We start from the raw sequence: 16593 nt of genomic DNA on the forward strand, positions 1-16593 counted from the left end.
GTGAAGAACAAAACAAACTACATCAAAGAAAGAGTGCAACAGAAACTTATAATTAGAAAACAATACCACCAAGAAATCAAAAGAAAAACTGCACTCCAATAGCCTCATAGTCACTAGAGCTGATAAAAGGAACAGCACTCTACTGATCAATAAAGAACAATATTTAGAAAAAAAAATCCAGGAATTCATCTTGTCTGACATCACAAGACTGAAATCTGATATAATAGCACATTTCCAGACACACAGAAAAAACAACCTCAGGGAAATCTAACATAAGTTCATGAACGAACAGAAACAATGCATCAGGCAAAAGCACCAACACTCAGAAGCCAACCCAAAATTCACAAACGAAATATTCCATTGAGACCTGTCATAAATTTCTTGACTGCATCATCATACTATGTGGAAAAACACACAAGCAAAATCATAACACTACACTATGAAATACAGAGAGAACCTACTGACATTCAAAAAACTACCTGGAGATAGTACTAGAGAAATAACTGTAACCCTCAAAGTAATCTCAGGTCAGAATTAATTCCAATTTGAAAAGGAATATGACTTACAAAAAAGATGGCCTTCCAATGGGATCCCCAAAATCACGATCATTGGCAAACATATTCATCAGCTACATACAAAATGCAATCTTTGATATAATAATAACAAAGAAAGAATACAAAATTGTTTACTGGTACAGATTTGTTCATGATATACTTAGTGTGATACATGGAGCATGCAGATATAAATTGTATGTATAAAAATATCCAGTTCACCGTGGGATAAGAAGCACAAAACAAATACATTTCTTGAATACAACAATAACGAGAGACAGCAGTAAGCCCACATTTGACGTGTAAAGAAAGCCAACAACAACAGAGACAATACATACCACATCAAACCACCTACAGATTCACAGTCTAGTAGCTCTCCAATATATGCAACGTGAATAAAATCCAACTCACCAGTGAAATATATAAAAGGATTAGAAACAGTACAAGTCACAGCTGAAAACAACGGATATAACACACACATAACACAAATTACTTAATCATGAAATAAAACAGAACTAAAGAAAAATGAAACTAAGCAGAGGACACAAGCAAGCACCGCAAAATGCTATAAACAACAGAGACACTACATAGACATGAACAAATGGAAAAGAAGCACTTGTGACATGACTGACAAAAAGAAATGGTACACTTTAATGTGTAAACACAAATCAACACAGATAATAGTAAATATACTGAAGAACAGGGATTACCCATCACATACAGAACAAGAAACACACTTCAGTCACAGTTACAAATATCAATGGAAAAACGAGACAGATACCAAGGAGCTAGTATATGCCAGTTAGAATGTCAAGGTTGCAAACAGTTATGTAGGAATGACAGGCAGAAATTTCAAAACTAGAAAAAAAATACATAAGAAGCTGGAAGTATGGAAATAGTCTTTCCTCCCTTTACTGAATACCTCATAAAGCATGGGCATGAACCTTCTAACGTAGAGCAGGATATGAAAATAACTGGAGTGAACAGTTACACCAGAAAACTCCTAACATTACATGAAAACATTCATGTACGAAGTTCCCTTCCGGTTAACAAGATAGTAATGAACAAATCAGTGTAAATAACAACTTTGTGATCATGTTAGCCACTAAAACAATAACAAGCTGAGATGTAGAACATATCCAGATTAAATAAAAACTTAACCTTAGCGTGAATTATTTACTCATAAAATGACATGCATTACAGACCACTGAAGATGCTTCATGTGTAAAAAGAAGTGAAACGTGTATGGCACAATACAAATGGTCTTTCATTTAGTTGCAAAGACAGATGTCTCCAAGAATGTAGAAAGCAACTAAGAAATGGTGGAAAACATAAAAAAGATGAAATTTCTATTTACTGAAAAGCTGTTTTTCAAACAGGTACCTTTGTTTTCCATCTGTTAAGAGTGTAACCGGTTTCAGAACACACACAGCCATTATCAAATGCATATATGTAAAAGTAAAACATGCATACCAATAGGTGCAGATGCTGCTTTAAATGCAAATTATTTTCTCAAAATATTTATCTCATAATTTTAAAATATTTTTGTAAATAGTAAGCAGATCACACATTGGCATTATTAACCAAAAGAAAATATTTTACAGAGGACCCTCCTAGATTTTCTTCACATTTATAAGATTTAAAATTTAGGGCCCAGAGATAAATTTCTGTAAGTAGTATGATTCACTTCTCAGAGGCACTTGAGAAAATTGACTTTGAAAATTTGTGTGAGCTGTTTAAGTATGAAAAATTTCAAGTGACTTAACAGAGTCATCCATAGTTGTCATCATGAAGTTACTTGTTTAGTTCTCACTGGACAAATTTCTTTACCTTTTATTTGAATTCTCTATTTATTATGATACTGAAATGTTAATTGACAAATACTGGATCTTGAGTTTCTAATAGATACATCTCTTACTTTGTATTATTAATCACATGAAAATGTGAGTATTCAGAATAAATTAAAAATTGCTACAAATATGTGAAACGACAAATAGAAAATAAAATAGGGATTACAAATAAATACAAACATAGTATCAAAAACAGTATTGAGAATGCTTGAGACATGAGGAAGTTAGCAGTAGTATCTTCCAGACAAACACTTACGATGAGAATGCACAAGTACATGAAACAAGTTTCTTATCTGTCTGCATGCAGAACTGATCCATATGCCAGTGGTACTTATTAGTGCTCTTACAAGGAGAGGTCTATAGCGGTGGTATCAACTTTTTGAAACCAACTAAGGTGTTATGCAGGTTAAGATCCCAGGTATCCCACACTCCAGCCATTCACTCTGGTGGACCCTCGTTTGCGGACAACTGACACAAAAAAATTTGGAATTTCGTGTGACATTCAGTAGCATTAAAAAGGTGGAGCAAGTAGTGTGGTTGCATGGTGTAATGGTCAGGATAGTAGCTTCATGTGCAGGAGGTTGTGGTTCTAAATTTTGCCAGGTGCAGTAAATTTTATTTTTATTTTTGAAACCTTATCAAAATGACTGCAATCATTATTTTATTCAATTAATTGATTTAAATATATTTTTATATTTCCATTTCTTTGACACATCATTTTAATCATAATATCAACTTCGTCATTTGCTCTCATTTTTTTCCTGTCATTCTTTTTCCACATGAAATCTTTGTTCATGTTTTATAAATTAATTTTATGTATTAAATTTGATTTAATTTCTTTTGTTTTATCACCTTGTTTCTTCTTACACATTATTGTGTTGATTGTATCTATTTCTCATTTTGTTTGAATTTCGTTATACTTAAAACCCTTCTTTCATTGAAATCATCATCTGCATTATTTTGCGCATAGTGCAGTAGGCATATAGGTTCTGTTTTAAATGTTTGTATGACAACTACCATGAAAACAAAATTGCACATCTGGTAATGAGAAATACATTTTTCACATCACTGCATAGTCAAAATAAATAGATTATTTGGTCTTTTGTTTTTTAACTGATAGATCAGAATTTTCAAATTAATTGAATATTGTAATAGATCGGTATAATTAAATTAATTTTTTATTGTGATCTTCAGTCCAAAGACTGGTTTGGTGCAGCTCTCCATGGTACTCTATTGTGTGCAAGCCTCTTCATCTCCAAGTAACTACTGCAGCTACAGCCTTTTGAATCTGCTTACTGCATTCATCTCTTGGTCTCCCTCTACAATTTTCACCCTCCATGACTCCCTCCTGTACTAAATTGGTGATCCATTGATGCCACAGAACGTGTCCTATCAACTGATCCCTTCTTCTAGTCAGGTTGTTCCATAAATCTCTCTTCTCCCAATTCTGTTCAGAACCTCCAGATTAGTTACATGATCTACCCATCTAAGCGTCAGCATTCTTATGGAGCATGACATTTAAACCTAAACGCGTTGTTAACAAATTTCTCTTCTCCAGAAACGCTTCTCTTGCCATTGCCAGTCTACATTTTATATACTCTCTACTTTGACCATCATGAGTTATTTTGCTACCCAAATAGCAAAACTCGTTCACTACTTTAAGTGTGTCATTTCCTAATCTTAATTCCCTCAGTATCACCTGGTTTAATTCAACTGCATTCCATTATTCTTGTTTTGCTTCTGCTGATGTTCATCTTATGTCCTCCTTTCAAGACACAGTCCATTCCATGCAGCTGCTCTTCCAAGTCTTTTGCTGTCTCTGTCAGAATTACAATGTCATCAATAAACCTCATAAAGTTTTTATTTCTTCTCCCGTAATTTTAATTCCTACTCAACATTTTTCTTTCGTTTCCTTTACTTGTTGCTGAGTTTACAGATTTAATAACATCAAGGATAGGTTACAACCCTCTCTCACTCCCTTCTCAACCAGTGCTGCCCTTTCATGCCCTGTGTCTCTTATAACTGACACATGGTTTCTGTATAAATTGTAAATAGACTTTTGCTCGCTGTATTTTACCCCTGCTACCTTTAGAATCCCCCTAACGAACCATGGACCTTGCCGTTGGTGGGGAGGCTTGCGTGCCTCAGCGATACAGATGGCCGTACCGTAGGTGCAACCACAACGGAGGGGTATCTGTTGAGAGGCCAGACAAACATGTGGTTCCTGAAGAGGGGCAGCAGCCTTTTCAGTAGTTGCAGGGGCAACAGTCTGGATAATTGACTGATCTGGCCTTGTAACATTAACCAAAACGGCCTTGCTGTGCTGGTACTGCGAACGGCTGAAAGCAAGGGGAAACTACAGCCGTATTTTTTCCCGAGGACATGCAGCTTTACTGTATGATTAAATGATGATGGCGTCCTCTTGGGTAAAATATTCCGGAGGTAAAATAGTCTCCATTCGGATCTCCGGGCGGGGACTACTCAAGAGGACATCGTTATCAGGAGAAAGAAAACTGGCGTTCTACGGATCGGAGCGTGGAATGTCAGATCCCTTAATCGGACAAGTGGGTTAGAAAATTTAAAAAGGGAAATGGATCGGTTAAAGTTAGATATAGTGGGAATTAGTGAAGTTCAGTGGCAGGAGGAACAAGACTTTTGGTCTGGTGATTACAGGGTTATAAATACAAAATCAAATAGGGGTAATGCAGGAGTAGGTTTAATACTGAATAAAAAAATAGGAGTGCAGGTTAGCTACTACAAACAGCATAGTGAACGCATTATTGTGGCTAAGATAGACACAAAGCCCATGCCTACTACAGTAGTACAAGTTTATATGCCAACTAGCTCTGCAGGTGATGAAGAAATAGATGAAATATATGACGAGATAAAAGAAATTATTCAGGTAGTGAAGGGAGATGAAAATTTAATAGTCATGGGTGACTGGAATTCGTCAGTAGGAAAAGGGAGAGAAGGAAACATAGTAAATATGGATTGGGGGGAAGAAATGAAAGAGGAAGCCGCCTTGTAGAATTTTGCACAGAGCATAACTTAATCATAGCTAACACTTGGTTCAAGAATCATAAAAGAAGGTTGTATACCTGGAAGAATCCTGGAGATACTAAAAGGTATCAGATAGATTATATAATGGTAAGACAGAGATTTAGGAACCAGGTTTTAAATTGTAAGGCATTTCCAGGGGCAGATGTGGATTCTGACCACAATCTATTGCTTATGAACTCTGCCGATTAAAACTGAAGAAACTGCAAAAAGGTGGGAATTTAAGGAGATGGGACCTGGATAAACTGAAAGAACCAGAGGTTGTAGAGAGTTTCAGGGAGAGCATAAGGGAACAATTGACAGGAATGTGGGAAAGAAATACAGTAGAAGAAGAATGGGTAGCTCTGAGGGATGAAGTAGTGAAGGCAGCAGACGATCAAGTAGGTAAAAAGACGAGGCCTAATAGAAATCCTTGGGTAACAGAAGAAATATTGAATTTAATTGATGAAAGGAGAAAATATAAAAATGCAGTAAATGAAGCAGGCAAAAAGGAATACAAACGTCTCAAAAATGAGATCGACAGGAAGTGCAAAATGGCTAAGCAGGGATGGCTAGAGGACAAATGTAAGGATGTAGAGGCTTGTCTCACTAGGGGTAAGATAGATACTGCCTACAGGAAAATTAAAGAGACTTTTGGAGAGAAGAGAACCACTTGTATGAATATCAAGAGCTCAGATGGCAACCCAATTCTAAGCAAAGAAGGGAAGGCAGAAAGGTGGAAGGAGTATATAGAGAGTTTATACAAGGGCAATGTACTTGAGGACAATATTATGGAAATGGAAGAGGATGTAGATGAAGACGAAATGGGAGATAAGATACTGCGTGAAGAGTTTGACAGAGCACTGAAAGACCTGAGTCGAAACAAGGCCCCGGGAGTAGACAACATTCCATTAGAACTACTGATGGCCTTGGGAGAGCCAGTCATGACAAAACTCTACCATCTAGTGAGCAAGATGTATGAGACAGGCGAAATACCCTCAGACTTCAAGAAGAATATAATAATTCCAATCCCAAAGAAAGCGGGTGTTGACAGATGTGAAAATTACCGAACTATCAGTTTAATAAGTCACAGCTGCAAAATACTAACGCGAATTCTTTACAGACGAATGGAAAAACTGGTAGAAGCGGACCTTGGGGAAGATCAGTTTGGATTCTGCAGAAATGTTGGAACACGTGAGGCAATACTAACCTTACGACTTATCTTAGAAGAAAGATTAAGAAAAGGCAAACCTACGTTTCTAGCATTTGTAGACTTAGAGAAATCTTTTGACAATGTTAACTGGAATACTCTCTTTCAAATTCTGAAGGTGGCAGGGGTAAAATACAGGGAGCGAAAGGCTATTTACAATTTGTACAGAAACCAGATGGCAGTTATAAGAGTCGAGGGACATGAAAGGGAAGCAGTGGTTGGGAAAGGAGTGAGACAGGGTTGTAGCCTCTCCCCGATGTTATTCAATCTGTATATTGAGCAAGCAGTAAAGGAAACAAAAGAAAAATTCGGAGTAGGTATTAAAATTCATGGAGAAGAAGTAAAAACTTTGAGGTTCGCCGATGACATTGTAATTCTGTCAGAGACAGCAAAGGACTTGGAAGAGCTGTTGAACGGAATGGACAGTGTCTTGAAAAGAGGATATAAGATGAACATCAACAAAAGCAAAACGAGGATAATGGAATGTAGTCAAATTAAATCGGGTGATGCTAGTGGAATTAGATTAGGAAATGAGACATTTAAAGTAGTAAAGGAGTTTTGCTATTTAGGGAGTAAAATAACTGATGATGGTCGAAGTAGAGAGGATATAAAATGTAGACTGGCAATGGCAAGGAAATTGTTTCTGAAGAAGAGAAATTTGTTTGCATCGAGTTTAGATTTAAGTGTCAGGAAGTCGTTTCTGAAAGTATTTGTATGGAGTGTAGCCATATATGGAAGTGAAACATGGACGATAACTAGTTTGGACAAGAAGAGAATAGAAGCTTTCGAAATGTGGTGCTACAGAAGAATGCTGAAGATAAGGTGGGTAGATCACGTAACTAATGAGGAGGTATTGAATAGGATTGGGGAGAAGAGAAGTTTGTGGCACAACTTGACTAGAAGAAGGGATCGGTTGGTAGGACATGTTTTGAGGCATCAAGGAATCACAAATTTGGCATTGGAGGGCAGCGTGGAGGGTAAAAATCGAAGAGGGAGACAAAGAGATGAATACACTAAGCAGATTCAGAAGGATGTAGGCTGCAGTAGGTACTGGGAGATGAAGAAGCTTGCACAGGATAGAGTAGCATGGAGAGCTGCATCAAACCAGTCTCAGGACTGAAGACCACAACAACAACAACACCTTTAGAATTTGAAAAAGAGCATTCCAGTCAACATTGTCAAAAGTTTTCTCTCAGTCTACAAATGCTATAAACATAGGTTTGCCTTTCCTGAAACCCACCTATGAGAAGTCGTAGGATCAGTATTGCTTCATGTGTTCCTACATTTCTCCAGAATCCAAACTATTCTTCCCTTAGTCAGTTTCTCCTGTTTTTCCATCCTTCTGTGAAGTATTCGTGGTAGTATTTTGCAGTCATGATTTATTAAACTGATAGTTCGGTAATTTTCACACCTGTCTGCACCACTTTCCTTTCAGTGCTCTGTCAAATTCTTCTCGCAGCATTGCATCTCCCATTTCATCTTCATTTATGTCCTCTTCCATTTCCATAATATTTTCCTCAAGTACATCTCCCTTGTATAGACTCTCTCTATACTTCTTCGACCTTTCTGCTTTCCCTTCTTTGCTAGGACAGGTTTTCGATCTGAGCTCCTGATGTTCATACAGATGGTTGTTTTTTTCTCCAAAGGTCACTCTAATTTTCCTGTAGGTGGCACCTATCTTAACCCCTAGTGATGAATGTTTCTACATCCTGAAATTTGTCCTCTAGGTATCCTTGTTTTGCCATGTTGCACTTACTGTCAATCTCATTTTTTAGGCATTTGTATTCCATTTTGCGTAGTTCATTTAGTGCATTTTTATATTTTCTCCTTTCATCAATTAAATTCAATATCTCGTCTGTTACCCAAGGATTTCTATTAACCCTCATCTTTTTACCTACTTGATCCTCTGCTACCTTCACTATTTCACCTCTCAAAGCTACCCATTCTTCTTCTATTGTATTGCTCTCCCCTATTCTTGTCAATCGATTCCTAATGCTCTCTCTGAAACCTTCTACAACCTTCTTTCAGTTTATCCAGATCCAGCTCCTTAAATTCCTGCCTTTTTGCAATTACTTCAGTGCTAGTCTGCAGTTCATAAACAATAAATTGTGGTCAGAGTCCACTTCTGCCCTTGGAAATGACTTACATTTTAAAATCTGGTTCCTAAATCTCTGTCAAACCATTATATAATCAAACTGAAATCTTCCGGTGCCTTCAAGTCTCTTCCACATACACAACCTTCTCTCATGAGTCTTAAACCATGTGTTAGCTATGATTAAATTATGCTCTGTGCAAAATTCTACCAGGCGGCTTTCTCTTTCATTCCTTTCCCCCATTCAATATTCACCTATTACCTTTTCTTCTCTTCTTTTTCTTACTATCAAATTCCAGCCCCTCATGACTATTAAATTTCCATGTTTCTTAACTATCTGAATAATTTCTTTTATCTCATAATACATTTCTTCAATCTCTTCCCCATTTGTGGAGCTAGTTGTCATATAAACTTGCACTATTGTGGAAGGTGTGTGCTTCGTATCTATCTTGGCTACAATAATGTGTTCACTATGCTATTCATAGTAACTGACCCATGCTCCTATTTTTTTACTCATTATTAAACCTACTCCTGCATTACCCTTATTTGATTTTGTATTTACGACCTTGTATTCACCTGACTAGAAGTCCTGTTCCTCCGATCACCAAATTTCACTTATCTAACATTAACCTATCCATTTCCTTTTTTAAATTTTCTAACCTATGTGCTCGATTAAGGATGACATTCCGTGCTCTGATATGTGGAATGGCAGTTTTGTTTCTCATGATAACGACATCCACCTGAATAGCGCCTGCCCAGAGATCAGATTGGTGGACTATTTTATCTCGGGAATATTTTACAGAAGAGGATGCCATCGTATTTAACAAAGCAGTAGAACTGAATGGGCTGTAGTTTCCTCTTGCTTTAAGCCATTTGCAGTATCAGCACAGCTAGGGCGTTTTGGTTGATGTTACTAGGGCAGATTAATCAATCATCCAAACTGTTGCTGCCAAACGGTATCGCTATCTGTATCCCAAGTACACACAAGCCTCCCCAACAATGGCAAGTCCATGGTTTGTGGGAGCATTAAATTCATATTCACAAAAGTTCCAGTTGGAAAAACAATGATATAAAGAAAAAATGAAAAATGTTCGTACAGTGATTAAAACAGTTTAACAAAGTAATAGAAACAAGAAATTATATTTTAACCAATTCACTGAATAAAAATAATGATCAAAGTCATTTCAAAAAAGATTTTAACACAAAAATAACCACCCAATGAGATTAGAACCCACACCCTCTTGCACATGAGGATATTCTGTCCATTGCACCATGCAACCAGATTATGTACGTCAATTTTTTTAATGTTACTGGTCATCACACAAAATTCCAAAATTTTTTTCTGGAATTATTCGCAAATGAGGGCTCACCAAGGTGAGTGGCCGCAGGATGTGATGTCTAGGATCTTAACCTTCATCACCATATATTTAGTTTCAAAAAGTTGATCCCACCTCTGGGGACCTCTCCTTGTAAGAGCACTTAGCACATCATCACACTAGTTAATGACTTGGTATTGTGATACTGTTTATACTGAAACAAAACTGCTGCTCTCGAGACTAGCTCATTGTGGACTGGCCACGAAATTATATGACTATAACCCAAAAACATATATATAGTTAACAGGTTAAAAAATGGAAAATCCAGGATGGAATAATGACAAAATTATGAAAAGAATAGATGCTCCTCACCATATAGTGGAAACATTGAGTCACAGACAGGCACAACAAAAAGACTGCTAAATGAGTAATCTTTGGGCCAAAAGTTCTTCTTCTGAATTAGATAGCATGCGCGCATGCACACACGCACACACACAAAAATAGAGAAGAAGTCTGGCTGGTGGGGGTAAGGAGGAGGCTGGGACGGGGAGGAGGAGGGATAGCAGGGTAGGGGTGCGGGACAACAAAATTCTACTTTTGGGAGCGTACAGTGATGAGGTAGACAGAGTGTAGGGCAGCTACGTGCTGGAGGAGGGGGTTGCACAAAAGGAGAGAAGTAAAAAGTCCGTGGGTGCGCTGGTGGAATAGAAGGGTGTTAGTGCGAGATTGGGAATAGGGAAGTGGATAGGTAGCTGAAGAACAATGACTAACAAAGGTTGAGGCCGAAATAGCAGGTCAGCAACTGGAAGCAATTAATTCCATAAATTACCTGGGAGTACGCATTAGGAGTGATTTTAAAATGGAATGATCATATAAAGTTGATCATCGGTAAAACAGATGCCAGACTGAGATTCATTGGAAGAATCCTAAGGAAATGCAATCCGAAAACAAAGGAAGTAGGTTACAGTACGCTTGTTCGCCCACTGCTTGAATACTGCTCAGCAGTGTGGGATCCGAACCAGATAGGGTTGATTTAGATAGAGAGCAACGCACTTAGTTACAGGATCATTTAGTAATCGCGAAAGTGTTATGGAGATGATAGATAAACTCCAGTGGAAGACCCTGCAGGAGAGACACTCAGTAGCTCGGTACGGGCTTTTGTTGAAGTTTCCAGAACATACCTTCACCGAAGAGTCAAGCAGTATATTGCTCCCTCCTACGTATATCTCACGAAGAGACCATGAGGATAAAATCAGAGAGATTAGAGCCCACACAGAAGCATACCGACAATCCTTCTTTCCACGAACAATATGAGACTGGAATAGAAGGGAGAACCGATAGAGGTACTCAGGGTACCCTCAGCCACACACCGTCAGGTGGCTTGCAGAGTATGGATGTAGATGTAGAAGTAGAAGGGATACGGAAACATACGGTTTATTGCACAATTCAGAAAAGCTGGTGTAGGTTGGAAGGTTCCAGATGACACACAATCATCGAAATGAAGAACGTTGTGTCTAGCAGCATACTCGGCAACTGGATGGTCCAGCCATTTCCTAGCCACAGCTTGTTGATAGCCATTCATGTGGACAAATAGCTTTTTGGTTGCCATGCTCAGCTAGAACACAGCAGAATAGTAGCAGCTTAGTTTGTAGATTGCATGACTGGTTTCACAGGTAGCTGCCCTGCCTTTGATGATGGGATAGGTGATGCTTGTGACTGGACTGAAGTAGGTAGTGGTGGTGGTGGTGGTGGTGGTGGTGGGAGGATGTATGGGACAGGTCTTGCATCTAGTTCTATCACAGGGATGTGAGCCCTGAGGCAAAGGGTTGGGAGCGGGGTTGTGTGGGAATGGACAAGGGTATTGTGTAAGTTCAGTGGGCAGCAGAATAACATTGTGGGAGGACATTCCTCATTTCAGGCATGACAAGAGGTAGTCAAAACCCTGGCAGAGAATGTCATTCGGTTGCTCTAATCGTGGTTGGTACTGAGTCACAATCAGAATGCTACTCTGTGACTGGATGGTGGGACTTTGGGAGGGGTGGGTGACTCGAAAGATGAGGCACAGGAGATTTGTTTCTGTTCATCATTGTGAGGGTAATTACGGTTTTTGAAGGCATCCGTGAGGCCCTTAGTATATTTAAAGAGGGGCTGCTCGTCACTACAGGTGTAATGGCCACAAGTGGCTAGGCTATATGGAAGAGACTTATTCATATGGAATGGGTGGCAGCTGTCGAAGTGAAGGTATTGCTGCTGGTAAGTAGGTTTGATACGGACAGATGTACCAGTGTAGCCCCCTTTGAGGTGAGGTGGATGTCAGCTTGTGAGAAGGTGGCTTGCTGGGTTGGGAGTACCAGGTGAAGTGAATGGGGTAGAAAGTGTAGAGGTTTTGAAGGAATGTGGATATGGTGTCCTCACCCTCGATCCAGATCACGAAGATGTTAGCAGTGAATCTGAACCAGATGAGGAATTTGTGATTGTGGGTGGTTAGGAAGGACTCCCTTAGATGGCCCTTGAATACACTGGCATACGATGGTGCCCTCCCTACAGGTGCTCATTGCCATACTCCAGACTTGTTGGTAGTTCACAGCTTCAAAGGGGAAGTAATTGTGGTTGTGTATATAGTTGGCTATGATGGCCACAAAGGAAATCATAGGTTTGGAATCTGTCTGGTAGGAAAGGTAGTGTTCAATAGGGCAGGACCATGGGTATTAGGGATGTCAGTGTAAAGGGAGATGGCGTCAATAGTGATGAGCAGGGCACCATGTGGTAAAGGAACAGGAACTGTGGAAGATCAGTGGTATCTTTTACATGGGAGGGTAGGTTGCAGGTAATAGGCTGAAGATGTTGGTCTACAAGAGCAGAGATTCTCTCAAGGGGTACATCCATATCAAAGCTACAAACCACCAGCAATACCTCCACTTCGACAGCTGCCATCCATTCCTTGCCATAAAGTCCCTACTGTACAGCCTAGCCATCCGTGACTATCATTTCTATAGTGACAAGCAGTCCCACTTGAAATATATCAAGAGTTTCACTGATGCCTTTATAGACTGTAATTACCCTCCCAACATTGTACAGAAATGGATCTCGCATGTCTTTTATCTTTCCAATCACCCACCACCTCCCAAAGTCCCACCATCCAGCCACAGAGGAGCATTCTGCTTGTGGGTCAGTATCAACAAGGATTGGAGCAACTGAATCACATTATCCACCAGTATTTCAAATACCTCTTGTCATGCCCTGAAATGAGGAATGCCCTACCCACTATCATTCCCACCCCTCCCACAATGGTATTGACCGCCCACCATATCTACACAATATCCTCGTCCATCCCCACGTAACATCACTCCCAGCCCCGTGCCTCATGGCTCGTATCCCTTTAACAGAACTAGATACAAGACCAGACCTAAACATTCTCCCACCACCTTTATTCAACTCTGATCACAAGCATCATTTATCCTATCATCAAAGGCAGGCCTACCTGTGAAACGAGTCAAGTGATCTACAAGCTAAGCTGCAACCACTGTGCTGCATTCTACGTGGGCATGACAACCAACAAGTTGTCTGTCCACATGAATGTCTACCGATAAATTGTGGCTAGGAAATGGCTAGATCACCCAGTTGCTGAGCTGCTGGCCAACACAACATTCTTCATTTCAATGACTGGCTCATAAACTGTGCCCTCTGGATCCTTCCTGACAACACTAGCTTTTCTGAATTGCACAAGTGGGAACTCTGTCTGTGATACGTCCTGTGTTCACATAATCCCTCTGGCCTCAACTTTCATTAGTCTTTGTTCTTCAGCCACCTGCTCCCTTCCCTGTTCCCACTCACGCACTACACGCCCTACTATTCCTCCAATGTACCCACAGCCTTTTTTTCTTCTCTCCTTCCTGACCCCTCCCCCCCTCTGTTTAACCTACCAACGGCACCTAGCTGCCTTACCTTCTCTCCACCTCGTCCCTGTGTGCTCTTGCAAGCAAGACTTACCATCCCCCACACCTACCCTACTATTCCTCCCCCTCCCTGCCCCAGCCTCGTCCTTACCCACACTGCTTCTCTCATAATGTGCAGTTGCTTGCAGTCTGGCCTCAGCAGCCAGAGACAGTGGTCGTGTGTGTGTGTGTGTGTGTGTGTGTGTGTGTGTGTGTGTGTGTGTGTGTGTACATAAAATTGAAATGAAAAACAGAATTTGCATGAAACTTGTGTGTTTCAAATGAATGAGTCGTTCGAGTGACCATATTGAGATAAATATTTATCTCAAAGATATTGCATGACAGGTTCGAGTTGGACAACCCCACTGTGTGGTGAGATTGGCTTAATGTCTAAATAAGGGCCCACTTTTCTGTTCACATTTTAAATAATTTAGTGGCATATAAATGACTTAAAAACTCAACCTCAGAAATTTTATATAGACCTTAGAGAAGATGAACAGGTGTGAAGAAAAGGAAGCAAAAAATCAACTACTACAACATTTCTTGTTAAGAGGTTTACTAATAAGAAAGAAAAGTTAACAAAAATCTCAAACTAAACCATGCCAGAAAAAAAAGAAGAAACTCTAAAGAAACGGACATATAAGAGAATATTTAATCATGTACTTTGGAGTAAACCAGTAAGACAGGGCATACAGAAGATAGTATTATATATACTTAAGTATGCCAGACTTTTAGCTTTGACATAAGAAAGGGGTATCAGAAGCCAAACAATGACTGATGTTTATGCATCCAAAAAAGGGAAAATTAGTGAAGTCCAGTATAAACTTATTTATTCAGTGTGACAGAAATGGATTACTTACTCCCATATTGTGTAAGTAATGTTTTTCACTCATAATGTATAAACTACAGAATGATATAAACTAATTATACCAATTTTTTTTATTAGAGGTGACAATTCACTACATAAACAAATTTCCACAATCAGCAGAAACATAATTATTGATAGGAGCATTTACTACTCGCTTTAAAGTAATAATAATGTATGGATCTGTAAAACTGAAACTAAACTGCTTGAATGCTTCATGCCCAAAAATTTTGGAGATAGGAGAAAGAAAAGTTTGGAATTTTATAAATCCCATAAGACAGTTGCTGACCACCTCAAATTTAATTTTAATATGGCTACTTTTATGTGTGACCTATCTCTTACAAGACTAGGTGGTGACCCAGAACTAGTTTGTGCGCTGTATTAATGATTGTCGATTGGGTACACTCACCAGCACCTGCGTGGTTTTTAGGTGGGTCCCCTTCTCAATTTGACAATGCCAGGCTGGTTCCCAATCTCTTTCTAAGAAAATATTATACACAGTTCAAATATAGTAACACACAAATCAGAGTTTGCACATTTCACAAACAGAGGCACACATGTTTTTTCTCCTGTAAGTTAATTAACTGATGCTATGGTGACAGGCATGGTATTCAACCACAAAATTTAACTACATAAATTTCCAAATTATTTTTTAATCTACTTCTGTCTAATAATATAAAATGATATATTTGTTATTAAAACATTAAATTTTATATCAAACACATTCTTATACTACTCGTGTACTTGGTAAGTATAGTAATGTCAACAGCTATTCATGATTAACTGCTCCCAAGCTTTTCAGGTATGGATTCATTACACTCTTTGCTCACTGCATCTTCAGCTTTTCTTATTCTAGTACTAGTATTGATAATGGATATAAATACCATTTCTGCATAAAAAGGCATAGTGGTTTAGACTTTTCTATTCTACCCTGCTTGTTTCTCCACATTTGACCAGTTAACTTACCTCAAGTTAATTAAATTTAATCACAGTTTGATTCATTTTCTCAACAACTGTTTAGTATGTTTTGCCTAATTTTAGGGAAATAATTTAGTGTTAATCCATTGTTACAGAAAATATTATTCTCATTTAAGCATATTGTATCAAATTATATTTTCAACTAATTGAAAAAACATTGCAATTATTCTTGCACACACTTTTTTAGGTGCAGTGTGTGTGTGTGTGTGTGTGTGTGTGTGTGTGTGTGTGTGTGTGATATAAGTACAGCATTCTAAAGTGATTTAATTTTCATTTTTCAACAGGAGCAACTCAACATTCCCCATCATATTTGTAATTTACACTATTGTGGATCAGTTTGTGTATTTTATGTGCGCATTTATATTTGACGCTCAAGTGCCAAGTGACAGTTTGAGTCCTGTTGTATACATGGGAACTAATAAACTTGCATATTATGGCAGCAGCCAGTTATTGAGAGTTGGGGAAATTTGCAAGAAAGTAATAGTGAACAGTTGATAGTATTTTAGTTGGAGTAAAACATGTCTTATTCGTTTGTACTGAAGTATACAGCCAAAAAAGAACTATTTGTGCGTCAGATTTTTTGTAACTTATGTATTGTGAAAATAGGTAATTTGCTTGCAGTTACTGAATGAATGTGTGAAGCATGTATATTTGAAACTGTTGTTTTGTTTGAGATATATTGTAACAGAAAGTAAAGTAATACTGAACACATGAGTGCTACATAAGTGCGCAATTGTTTTCCTTCGATTCTTCCAGTTAA

General features: G+C 38.6%; 1 protein-coding gene across 2 annotated transcripts in view; it reads left to right on the forward strand.

Annotated features, from left to right (window-relative positions):
* Window positions 1-16593, forward strand: part of LOC126412195 (ubinuclein-1) — a 389778-nt gene that overhangs the window by 372555 nt on the left and 630 nt on the right. For both annotated transcript variants that reach the window (XM_050081677.1, XM_050081678.1), the window contains one exon: window positions 16118-16593. This exon is cut by the window's right edge and continues 630 nt beyond it. In XM_050081677.1, coding sequence (XP_049937634.1) covers window positions 16118-16149 — 32 coding nt within the window. In that variant the 3' untranslated portion in view covers window positions 16150-16593. The remainder of the gene's footprint in view (window positions 1-16117) is intronic.

The sequence above is a fragment of the Schistocerca serialis genome, chromosome 7, assembly GCF_023864345.2.
Source record: "Schistocerca serialis cubense isolate TAMUIC-IGC-003099 chromosome 7, iqSchSeri2.2, whole genome shotgun sequence".
In the NCBI taxonomy this organism is placed as follows: Eukaryota; Metazoa; Arthropoda; class Insecta; order Orthoptera; family Acrididae; genus Schistocerca; species Schistocerca serialis.